This window comes from Hippopotamus amphibius, chromosome 1 (genome assembly GCF_030028045.1).
Source record: "Hippopotamus amphibius kiboko isolate mHipAmp2 chromosome 1, mHipAmp2.hap2, whole genome shotgun sequence".
Lineage (NCBI taxonomy): Eukaryota > Metazoa > Chordata > Mammalia > Artiodactyla > Hippopotamidae > Hippopotamus > Hippopotamus amphibius.
The window spans coordinates 16,598,347-16,611,261 of NC_080186.1; the positions used below are offsets into that span (position 1 = coordinate 16,598,347).

The window sequence follows — 12,915 nt, forward strand, 5'->3', positions numbered from 1 at the left end:
CCTGTCCTTAGAGGGAATGCTTTCAGTTTTCCACCATTTAGAAGGATGCTGGCTGTTGGTTTGTCATATATGGCTTTTATTATGTTGAGGTAACTTCCTTCTATGCCCATTTTCTAGAGAGTTTTTATCATAAATGGATGTTGAATTTTGTCAAAAGCTTTTTCTGTGTCTACTGAGATGATCATATGGTTTTTATCCTTCAATTTGTTAATATGGTGTATCACATTGATTGATTTGCATATACTGAACAATCCTTGCATTCCAGGGATAAACCCCACTTCATCATGGTGTACGATCTTTTCAATGTGCTGTTGGATTCTGTTAGCTAGTATTTTGTTGAGGATTTTTGCATCTATATTCATCAGTGATACTGGCCTGTAATTTTCTTTTTTTGTGACGTCTTTGCCTGGTTTTGGTATCAGGGTGATGGTGGCCTCGTAGAATGAGTTTGCGAGTGTTCCTCCTTCTGCTATAATTTGGAAGAGTTTGAGAAGGATAGGTGTTAGCTCTTTTCCAAATGTTTGATAGAATTCGCCTGTGAAGCCATCTGGCCCTGGGCTTTTGTTTGTTGGGAAATTTTTAATCACAGTCTCAATTTCCGTACTTGTGATTGGTCTGTTCATATGTTCTATTTCTTCCTGGTTCAGTCTTGGAGGGTTGTACTTTTCTAAGAATTTATCCATTTCTTCCAGGTTATCCAATTTATTGGCATATAGTTGCTTGTAGTAGTCTCTCATGATCTTTTGTATTTCTTTTTATTTTTTTTAATTTTTTTTATTATTTTTTTGGGGGTACACCAAGTTCAATCATCTGTTTTTATACACATATCCCCGTATTCCCTCCCTTCCTTGACTCCCCCCACCTCGAGTCCCCCCCACCCTCCCTGCCCCAGTCCTCTAAGGCATCTTCCATCCTCAAGTTGGACTCCCTTTGTTATACAACAACTTCCCACTATCTATTTTACAGTTGGTAGTATATATATGACTGTGCTACTCTCTTGCTTCGTCTGTTTCCCCTTCACCCCCTGCCCCTCCCATACCTCGAGTTCTCCAGTCCATTCTCTGTATGATCTTTTGTATTTCTGTGGTGTCAGTTGTTACTTCTTTTTCATTTCTAATTCTGTTGATTTGCGTCTTCTCCCTTTTTTTCCTGATGAGTCTGGCCAATGGTTTATCAATTTTGTTTATCTCTCAAAGAACCAGCTTTTAGTTTCATTAATCTTTGCTATTGTTCCTTCCTTTCTTTTTCATTTATTTCTGATCTGATCTTTATGATTTCTTTCCTTCTGCTCACTTTGGGGTTTCTTTGTTCTTTTTCTAATTATTTTAGGTGTAAGGATAGGTTGTTTATTCGATATTTTTCTTGTTTCTTAAGGTAGGACTGTATTGCTATAAACTTTCCTCTTAGAACTGCTTTTGCTGCATCCCATAGGTTTTGGGTGGTTGTGTTTTCATTGTCATTTGTTTCTAGATATTTTTTGATTTCCTCTTTGATTTCTTTAGTGATTTCTTGATTGTTTAATAGCATATTGTCTAGCCTACATGTGTTTGTGTTTTTTACAGTTTTTTCCTGTAATTGATATCTAGTCTCATGGCATTGTGGTCAGAGAAGATGCTTAATATGATTTCAATTTTCTTGAATTTACTGAGGCTTGATTTGTGACCCAAGATGTGATCTATCCTGGAAAATATTCCGTGTGCACTTAAGAAAGTGTATTCTGTCGTTTTTGGATGGAATGTCCTACAAATATCAATTGTCAAGATGGTGTAATGTGTCATTTAAAGCTTGTGTGTCCTTATTTATTTTCTGTTTGGATGATCTGTCCATTGATGTAAGTGGGGTGTTAAAGCTTCCTACTATTATTGTGTTACTGTCGACTTCCCCTTTTATGGCTGTTAGCATTTTCCTTATGTATTGAGGTGCTCCTATGTTGGGTGCATAGATATTTACAATTGTTATATCTTCTTCTTGGATGGATCCCTTGATCATTATGTAGTGCCCTTCCTTGTCTCTTGTAATAGTCTTTACTTTAAAGTCTAATTTGTCTGATGTGAGTATTGCTACTCCAGCTTTCTTTTGACTTCCATTTGCATGGAATATCTTTTTCCATCCCCTTACTTTCAGTCTATATGTGTCCCTTGGTCTGAAGTGGGTTTCTTGTAGACAGCATATGTAAGGGTCTTGTTTTTGCATCCATTCAACCAGTGTGTGTCTTTTGGTTGAAGCGTTTAATTCATTTACATTTAAGGTGATTATTGACATGTATGTTCCTATTACCATTTTCTACAAATATTCTTGACGGTAGGTACCTTCTGTCTTCTGCACCAACTGTATCCGCAGCACCAAAACCATTCCTAGTACACAGCTGACAATCAATATTTGTGTATTGAATTAATAACTGACTAAATTCACATAAATCACATAATTATTCCTTTCCAATTCTAGTCCAATGGCTCCACCCACACCCCCCCACCAATAAATAAAATAAATAAATAAATAAATAAATAAATAAAGGCAACCCTAGGCAGTCTTCAGTGAAAATCCAACAGCAAGTCAAAAGCCAAGTTTGACGATTACTAGTCATAGCCACAAGAGGAACTGTTACCTTCTTATTATCCACGACTTTGTGGACATAGATGGTGGCTTGAGTGTATTCACGCAGGTCCCTCTGTTGTTGACACAATAACCCTTCTCTACATTCAGGACAGAGTTCTTTTAAAAAAAAGAAAAGGTGAAAGAGCAGTGGCTGAGGAATTACTGTCAAGGAATTGAACGATTTAAAAGAACATATCAAAGTTAACCAGAGTACATTCATCAAACTATTACTCATCTTTTCTGTTAACTGTTAATTGTTATACTGCGTGCAAATAATAAGGAAATCCATTTACTGTCAACAAACATACAAATAATGAGGCAATTATATGATACTTCCCACCTGGGGAATTATAGTTTGGATCACAGCATGATCTTTAATTTTAAGTAGAGAATACAATATTGACATACTCTTTCCTTCCCCCTTAAAATGTCAACTTTTAACTACATAAACCAAGAGCAATATGAAAACTTACTAGGCTCAGAAATATACTGTGTTTCTGAAAGGCTGGCATCTCCTCCTTCAGTTCTTGTGATTTTAATTATGTGATCCACGACAAAGAGCTTTTGTATCATTTGCCACTCACTGGGCCATATGAGAGCTATACTGTGCCAAAAAACACGACATGCTTTAAGACACAAGGACATAACCCATCCCTAAACCGAAATTATCAAAACAAATATTTAATACAAAGAAATTAAAAAGGAAATGATGCATCAACAAGGAATGGTAGTTTTTTTCATACAAAAAAATGCTGTAACACCAATAAAACAAAATGGACTGAAGTTACAATACATGAATCAACATGGCTAAACCTCAAAAACTGAAGCTGACTACAGAAGTTAGCTACAAGGGATAAATACTGTATGATGTAACCTAGAGACACTGTCCTGGGTACCGGCAGCCTGGAAGGAGAAAGCAGGGCTCCAGGAAGAAGGCAGAAACAAGAGGGAGGTAGCCTCAGGCAGTGTGTCGATTTTTATGGAGTAGTCTTTTTTTTTTTTCTTTAAAAGACAAGTGCTTGACCTAGTAGAGCATATCAGAGGAAATAACCCCACAATTCAACATTCTTAAAATAGACTATTTATGCCAGACAAGAAATTTCCTAATAAACACATTCTATTAATCATTAGAAACAAAAATCACATGAAGAGAAGAAACTCACAGTTTAGAATCTTCTTTGGTCATGGAAGCAAATGTAAACATGAGTCCCCCATGGGGACACAGAAGAGCGCTGTTTCCAACCGATGACACAGGACTACACCTTGTAGGTTTTCTACTCAAATGAGACAAGGAGGATCAATATACTTCACTATTGTACGACTAAAGAGAAGATTTTTTTTAAAGATAATTATTTTAAAATTAGAGATATGTTTTAATGATATTAGTAATTAAATGTGTTTCTCATGAATATTCATTTAAAGTATCAGGGAAAAAATAAAGTATCAGAAAATAAAACTCTCAGTATATGCTAGTAAAAGTAAGGTACCATGGGCAGAAATAGAGACGCAGATGTAGAGAACAAACATATGGACACCAAGTGGGGAAAGTGGGGAGGGTTGGGGGGGAATGAACTGGGAGATTGGGATACCAAATTGTACACTCTAAATATATGCAGTTTACTGTATGTTAACTGTATCTCAATAAAAGTTCTTAAAAAAAAAAAAAAAGAGGAAAGTACGGTACCACGACCAGGATGCATGAATTCTTAAAAATACTAAAAGTAACAATAAAAAAGGAAACAGAAAATTTTTGGTATGTACCTAACAAATTTTCGCCATTCTTCTACAAAGAACTGTGACACAATGTAGAGGACATCTGTGTCCTAGAATAGAAAAATCAGATAAAAGTATCCATTAATTCACTGCATTGTTAACCTAAATCCTATAGGGAAAATGTCTTCATATACTGTGGTTTTCCTATTTCAAGCTTCATAAATAAAATGGAAATACAGCCCTGTACCAAGCAACCACAAGTAAGAGTAAAATCCCCCGGATTAGAAAACTATACAAATGAGAATTAGAGAAACTCCTGGTTGCTCTGAAACCACTGTTCATCAGGAATCTGGCAGGAACCTTACAAAGGTGAGATGAATTCTATCCTTTGTGAAAATCATTATACCTCTGGCCAGTTACTGAGACAAGGTCTGTTTTTGTCCTGGAACAAATTTGGAAGAGAAGTCTTTTGCTCATTTGCAATCATCTTATGTAAGGCTTCATTTTCTTCCCCTTCTCTTTCTAAAATCTGAAAGAGAATGAAGCAGGAAGCAATCAACCATCTCTTGCTGACAGCACAGGACCTGCCTCCTCCCTACACCCCCATCGAAAGTGCAATGTCAGTTCTCCTGGGAAGTCAATCCAGGGAGGTGGCATGTAATTTCCACAGATGTCAGGACATCGTGCAGCACCTTGCACTGCGAACAGCATTCTTTGTAACTTGGAAACTCAGGAGCCTTTGGGAAGTACTGCTGCAGTTTGCTCCAAGCCTCTTTAGAAACAAGCCTTCTTTCATTTTCAGATATGCATAACTCCCCTAAGTAAAGAAAGAAAAAGGGAGGTAGGGGTGGGGGGGAGAGAGAAGTTTTAAAAAAAAGTCAATATATATTCTCCAAAAATCTATTTTCTATTTTTTAAATTTAAGACAAATTTGTAGGGCCTCTTTTTATTCTGTTCTGAAGAATTTATTCTCTCTCTCTTTCCTTAGTTTCAAACTCTCTAAATTTTTAATTTCATCTAATTCTAAAGGAGCCAGCCATTCCTTTGTCCTTAATTTAGGTCTTTCTTCCTGCCTGTGAAGGAAGCAGTAAAAGGGCTTCCAGGGAGCCTAGTGCCACCGCAGGGGTTGTTTGACAGCATTTTATCTCCGCCCACATTCAAATGCCACAATTTCCTGCAGAACGTATTTTCTCCATTATGTCTTTTTACTGTACAAAGTCATCCTGAATTGAAATGCTATTTTCAGAGTTGTGTGAGACTCCCAGTTAAATAGTAAAGCAGGGACTTCGGGTCCTACCTGCCAATGCAGGGGATACGGGTTGGAGCCCTGGTCCGGGAAGATCTCACATGCCACAGAGCAACTAAGCCCGTGCACTGCAACTACTGAGCCTGTGCTGTAGAGCCCACGACCCACAAACTACTGAGCCCATGCACTGCAACTACTGAAGCCCATGTGCCTACAGCCCGTGCTCCACAACAAGAGAAGCCACCGCACTGAAAAGCCACAGCAATGAAGACCCAGCACAGCCAAAAATAAATAAATAAATAAATAAAATAATAAATCTTTTAAAATATATATATATATATATACAGGTTAGAAAATTAACCAGTAAGAAAATAAGAGAAAATTAAAAAAAAAAGGGATGCAATCTACTGTTCAATCATAAAACCATCTCCAGTCAATACCCAATTGGTTTGCTATTACTACTGCAAATGCCCTGAACCCCGTGGATCTTTAAAAATCCTAGAAGAGAATAAACAGAGTGCTGGTCACCACCACCCTTCATTTCCTCTGATAATCACAGGAACAGATGGCAGTGACCCTCAATCTCAGCAGCCCCTCCTCTGTTGACTGTTTGATACTTCTGGTATTTGAGGGCCTTTCTCCCCACTCTACCACCTCATTCTGTTTGTAGTTCCAGTTTCTATTGCTTCAGCTGTTCCCAACAGATAATTAGTGAACTGCATATATGTACCTGTATGGTTCATTACCCAGAAAACCACCTTTAAGTTTCCAAAGGAAAATGTGTTTCTACCCCTGTTGGCGAGATACCTACATGTTTACCAAAAGTGAAAAAGCCGGGGCCTTCATAAAAAAAAAAAAAGCCAGGGGCTTTCTAAATGCAGTATCATGATTCTTTGCTCTATGTGTTTTACATAATAAATAAACCAAGAATCAGATAAATTAATATACCCAGGGTCACTGCAAATGGTGAATAATGGACCTGGGATATGAAACCAGATCTCTCTCATCTAAACCCTATAATTTCTAATGCTTCAAAATGCATCCTCTTAACTTCTATCCATCACCTCTTATTGAGCTTTGACTAACCCCAGAGTAGGCTATTAACAAATTTCCTCTGAGATTATGAAAACTTACTTTCAAACGCTTCTCCTCAGACACCATCAGGCAATATGTTATTTTTCCAAGGTTAACTGGATTATGAGACTCCAGTGCAGTACCTCTTTATGGTGAAATATAATGCAGCCATAAAAAAGACCACAGTAGACTTCTAGAACTGACTTACAAAGAACTCCAAGACAATTATACTTTTAAGTGGTTTCCTTTTTTTTAAGGGACTGTTCCTCTATATGCATGTGCTATAACCCAATCTGGTTCAGAAAGGGAGAGAATGAAGGAAATAATAATACAAATACACAAACATATTTTAAACAGGATTCCAGACTCTCTGGATACACTGCCTCTTGTTTTGATGTAAGAGAGCTTCTAACTTTACAACTGGCTATAATGTTGGATGTGCATTACTCAGGTGATTAGAAAAGAACAGCTCGAGCTTATTTCTAAAGTCAGCAATGTATTTTAATAAGTCATTTACTGCAGACAGAAATTGGTATTATATAAAGTCCTCTGCTCTACTCCTAGTCATGTTTCTACATTTAGTTTCACATCATTTTAATAACTATCATGATCTAATATATCTGAACATTGACCTCCCAAAGAACTTTTACTTGTGACATATGAATTTTCAGAAATTAGACTTGTATCCTGCAATATATAACATTGCTTCTAAAATCTTAAGAGAAAGCCAATAAACTAAATTCATTTTGTAAGCAACATCTCCCAATACAAGATTAAGCTAGTCGTGAGAGATTTAATTCACCAAACATAACTGGATAACCTAATCCTCAAAGATTCTTCTGGTAAAAATAGAAATCTAGTTAACAATGAGTTTAGATTCTGGACAAATCCTCTCCCTGACAAAATCTAGTTCAAACTCTAATACTTTGGGCCACAGAACATGCAAAGAATTTGCAAAAAAATAAATTAAAAAACTGCTCAGCTGCTTATTAAGCAGGTATAATTAACAAGGTAAGTTAAAAGAAGGTTAACCATTAAATGAATATAAAAGGGAAAGTATAAGAAAGCCTGACGGGTATGGAATATCTGCAGTAAATGCTAAACTCTATGATAGTAGCAAATCATATAATGGAATATTATCCATGATTAATTCACATAAAATTCATGATAAATATACACAGGCCTTAGAATATAAAAATGCAAACAAGGACTTCCAGATAAAAGTGATGTTTTAAAACTGCATTTACTTCCAGTTCCTCCTGAAACATCATTAAACTACAGTCAGGGGATCTTTTTTAAAGATATAAAATCATAATGATGGATAAAAAGAAAAGACAGAGAACAACAGCAACAAATACTTTAGAAGCTTAAAGGTGGATGGATGAGACAATAAAAATGAATTCCAAACTGACGAAAGGCAAGAAGTAACCAGATTTACTACATTACAGAACTGCCCCCACAAACGCAGCAATTGGGGGTACCCAGAGGAGAATGGACGAAAAGACTATTTAAGAGGCAGTTAAAATTCTAAGTCAGCCCTCTATACACTCTACAGAGACCTGCCCCTGCTCTCCACAAAAGAAGACACAAGCTTCTCCAATGATACAAAACCTAAGGCCTCTGCCCTGTGGGATATGAAGCCGAGATATGAGGCAGCGTGCTGAGATGCAGATAAGTGAATGTTTCCATACAGAATACAGAGACTTCCAAGCCCTCATCTCTACACCTCAGAAGTGATGGCTGGCTCTGCATTTTCCAGGCAGGAGAATGGAAGATCCTCATGGAGAAATCTGAGCAACCCAAGAGGAAATAATGAAATTGAGGATTCTCCAGTGAAACAGCCTAGCCATGACACCCAAACAGGGAAGCCTGCGGTCACCTGCCCTCATACATGCACATGGCTTCCAAAGAGCACCTCATGCAATAAATGAGTGAGTTAGGACCTGCACAGGGTGAGGTGTCACGATGCTGTGGACAGCGATCATAACAAGCTGCCAAAAGGGAAAGGGACACAATTGGTCTAAGAAGGGCTTTGGACCGATGGTACGTTGAAAGATACAGTAAGTCCTTCAAAGTTTCAAAGAAAAAGAATTTCAGACAATTATGTAACTAGGAGAAAACTCTGCATTAAGTGTCGTTACCTTTAGCAAATGACTTTCACCTCTCTATGCCTCAGTTTACTTATTCATCAGTATAATTGGTACAATAGTAATACTGACCTCTCAGGGTTGTTGTATACATTAAATGAGTCAATATCTATGCACTTAGAAAACTACTAGGCACAAGGTAAACATTCGATAAGCTTCCAACTACCATGTTATTGCTTAGTACTACTACGACCATCACCACGTCTCAGGAACAAGTTTTAATATAAACCTAATGAGTGGGGTGGGTTTTAAGTGAGGTCCCATATATCCTGCACCTGAAAAATCTGACCCTGTGGACATGGTACAGGTGATGCCTGCAAAAGCAAGAGTTGAGAACTATGCTTTTTAAATGCTAGATAACAAGGTATAGCAACAAAATGCCACTGAGTTGCAGATCAAGCTAGAAGATATGAAAAATAGCTCATGTACAATTTCTGACGAGCTGGGGGGAGCAGCATGAGTCCTGAAATCACATTCAGCTCTGCCATGCTTTCTAGTCAAAACTGTAAAACTGAAATGACAAGATGAGAGAGGTGGGCTGAGAGCAAATGTCAGTGAGCAAAGGAGGAAGACAATCTGAGTTCTGGCACTGTTTTGCCCTGCTAAGCAGCACCAAGCATGAAAAGTTAGTGTTTTACTACGGATGCCTCAACTCTCAAAATGGAGGCACTTGTGCTATGTGCACATCTATGCCACAGAGGTATTTAAAAAAAAAAAAAAGAGTTGAAATGAAAGCATCACGAGAAAAACTTATCTGCTTTCAGCTGTTCACATCACCTTCCTCTAGTGTTTACTTAAACTGTTTACCACTCAGGGTTGTCACATCTACTCACGTTTGTGTTCCTGCTGTGCACTAGTAGTGCCAGGGGGACAAACTGGGATCCAGAGATCAGAATCCATATCCCAGGATGACCCTTCACCCCCACTTCTCCTAGTTGTGTAGCTAGTAAATAAGAATGCCACTCAGCTAGTAAAGTGCAGTGAGATTGCGTCCAGAAAGATCGGCATGCAAGTACTACTATCACTAGTATCACCAAAGACTCTTTATAGAAAAGCACTGGTGTGGGGACTTCGCTGGCAGTCCAGTGGTTAAGACTCTGTGCTTCCAATTCCAACTGCAGGGGGCATGGGTTAGATCCCTGGTTGGGGAACTAAGACCCCACATGTCGTGCAGCGTGCCCTGCCGCCAAAGCACTGGTCTGAATGAGGCAAAGAGTGAGGTGTCATGTATGGGTTCACAATGAGGCAACAAAGTAAGGCTTAAAATAAGGAATTTATTAGGACCAACAAGAATTCTGAGTACTAATCTCAGCCATAAAAAAGAATGAAATAATGCCATTTGCAGCAATGGCTGGACCTACAGATTATCATATTATATTAAGTCAGACAGACAAATATCGTATATCGCTCATGTGGAATCTAAAAAAAAAAATGATACAAATGAACTTCTTTACAAAACAGAAATAAACTCACAGACCTAGAAAACATACTCATGGTTACCAAAGGGGATGGCAGAGGGGGAATAAACTAGGAGTTAGGAGATAGCAGATACACACTACTATACATAAAACAGACAATAAGTACCTACTGTACAACACAGGGAACTATACTCAATATCTTTTAATAATCTATAATGGAAAAGAATCTGAAAAAGAGTATATATATACACACATATATATATATACTGAATCAATTTGCTGTACACATGAAACTAATACACCATAGTAAATTAACTATACTTCAACTTAAAAAAAAGAATTCTGAGTATTAGCAATACATTAGCACACAACAAGAAATACAAACATAGTTAAACAGATTCACCACTGACATCCCAGCTTCTCTGGGTCCAATTTTTCTCAGGGTGGAGTTAAAGAAAAAAAGAAGAAAGAAGGAAAGAGTGAGTGGGTAACTTAATACAGTAGAAGGCTTTGAGAAGTAGACACCTTTTTGGCTTTCAGAGTGCTGACAGAATGGAAAACCATGTGTCATACATAAGGAGTCCCTCTCAAAAAAAAAGTTAGCTCTTTCAAGTCAGCACTCACTGAAACCAAATAAACACATAAACAAATACACAGGATTAATAAGAGTTTGGAAATTATTGTTAAGAGTATATAGTACACAGTAGCTAGTCAATAAATGTCTAAGAAACTAAACCAGAAATAGCCCTAAGAAGAATATACAAATGCTGTTTTCACAGTGTTCAAATTTAGACAAAGACACAGACACAAAAATGGGAAATAACTGAAATTCTTCTCCTTCAAGCTCAGAAAGCCCTTCGATGTGACAAGTGACAAAAAGTTTCTTTTCCAAAATATGGGAAAATTCTATCTTGTACCATTTTAAACTTTTTTTGCAAGAAGAGAGGAAAAGGTGTGAGGGGTACTGGTATGAAAGCAGGCAGCAGAAGCCAACAGTTGAAAAGGAGAAGAGAAAACAGCAATATGAGGGTCATGGACAGTTTAGAAAACCAGTTACTCTCCCATGGCTGCCATATTAGGGACTAATCTCTGAGTGTAAAATATTTAACAAAATATTTATGATATGCTAAAATAAGGCTAACGTTATCTAGCTTACCATGAAGTGTCATGTTATCTAGCTTACCATGCGGGCACAGAATGTCTTCATTAAAATTTAATTCCTCCTCCTCCTCTTTTCTTTCTTCCTTTGATTCATCTAATCAAAAGAAATACAGACAGTAACTCCTTTAGCTGTTGTATTTAAATTTCAAAGTAGCAAAGATACTACTCTACATAATGTCAAACAGAAAACTTTAAAACCTTTTTAAAAATTAGACCCAAGTGATTCCAACACAGTACTGCTAAGAAGTGTTTCATTTCTTTCCCTTAAAAGGAAAGAAAAATTTCTGAATGGCAGTTTTACTTTTTAAAGATTTGGGTTATGCAAGAAAATGTGCGTTTTTTTTCAAACTGAAAAACAACTCACATATCCGTCCATTAATTATAGTCAAGGTATTCAGAATACTGTGTCATAAACCAGGATAATCAGCCACATGTCATGTCACTTTCACCCACCGATTCTTTAGGGGAAAAGAACAGAAAGCTTTAGAAGGCTGATGAAATAAGGATTTAACCTTTAATGTCAAACATATGTGATTAAAACTTCCCTTTTCCTATTAACAGTTCTCTTTCAATATCTGCTTTTCCTACTTGTCTACACTGTGACACTTGCCAGTTTGTAGCTGTGTATTCTGCAAAACAGGATCAAATAAAAGAAGACCTAAGTATCAGGAGATTAGAATAGTGATTCATGGATTTTCCAGGTTAAGCACATAACAGACTTTTAATCCTCTTAATATATATAAAGAATATTTACTAATCATTAAAAAACTCAGGTAGAGAAATGGGCAAAAGAAAGACATGACAGATAACTCGACTGTCTCCTGTTTCTGTGTCTCTCTCTGTGTCACACAGATAACATAAAAATTACGCAAAGTAGATACAAGGACATGTTCACTGCATCTATGTTTACATACTAATTGTAAAAACTCAAATAGGTTAAATGAATATATATTCATACAATGAAATGTAGCCGCTAATTTTTTTAAAACTGTATCTTTTGGTAAAGGAAGGTGCATAACTGTGCTGATACAAGCACCATTACAAAAAGCCACTATTTACAGTGATTACATCTGGTAGAAAGGTTTTCAGGTTTTACTTTGTTACTTCTACACTGCTTCAAGCTTTTAAAATCTTTGAATGGAGGAAGGGGGAGAAGAGAAGCATTTTACGCTGAAAGCAACATGAAAAATATTTTTAAGCTAGGACATCGAGGCATTTTCTATTACGGCATCAGACCTTCCTTAAATTGAAGGGTCACTGGAATCTAAAATATGACACAAATGAACCTATCTATGAAACAGAAACAGAATCAGGGACATTGAGAAAAGACTAGTGGTTGCAGGGAGGCAGGGTGCGGGCAGGTATGGATTGGAAGTTTGGGGTTAGCAGACGCAAACTGGTATATATACATTGACAAAATGGATAAACAACAAGCTCCTACTGTATAGCAAGAGGAACTATACTCAATATCCTGTGAATAACATATATATATATATCCTTTTCCATTATGGTTTAACTGAGTCACTTTGCTGTACAGCAGTAATTAACACAACATTGTAAA

The 12,915-nt window shown here is 37.1% G+C and overlaps 1 protein-coding gene across 5 annotated transcripts in view; it reads right to left on the reverse strand.

Annotated features, from left to right (window-relative positions):
* USP48 (ubiquitin specific peptidase 48) overlaps positions 1 to 12,915 on the reverse strand; it is a 78,786-nt gene that overhangs the window by 16,571 nt on the left and 49,300 nt on the right. For all 5 annotated transcript variants that reach the window (XM_057698985.1, XM_057698977.1, XM_057698966.1 and 2 more), the window contains 7 exons: positions 11,377 to 11,448; positions 5,001 to 5,125; positions 4,715 to 4,837; positions 4,357 to 4,418; positions 3,759 to 3,869; positions 3,069 to 3,199; positions 2,606 to 2,712 (listed from right to left, as the gene is read on the reverse strand). In XM_057698985.1, the coding sequence (XP_057554968.1) occupies positions 2,606 to 2,712; positions 3,069 to 3,199; positions 3,759 to 3,869; positions 4,357 to 4,418; positions 4,715 to 4,837; positions 5,001 to 5,125; positions 11,377 to 11,448 (731 nt within the window). The remainder of the gene's footprint in view (positions 1 to 2,605; positions 2,713 to 3,068; positions 3,200 to 3,758; positions 3,870 to 4,356; positions 4,419 to 4,714; positions 4,838 to 5,000; positions 5,126 to 11,376; positions 11,449 to 12,915) is intronic.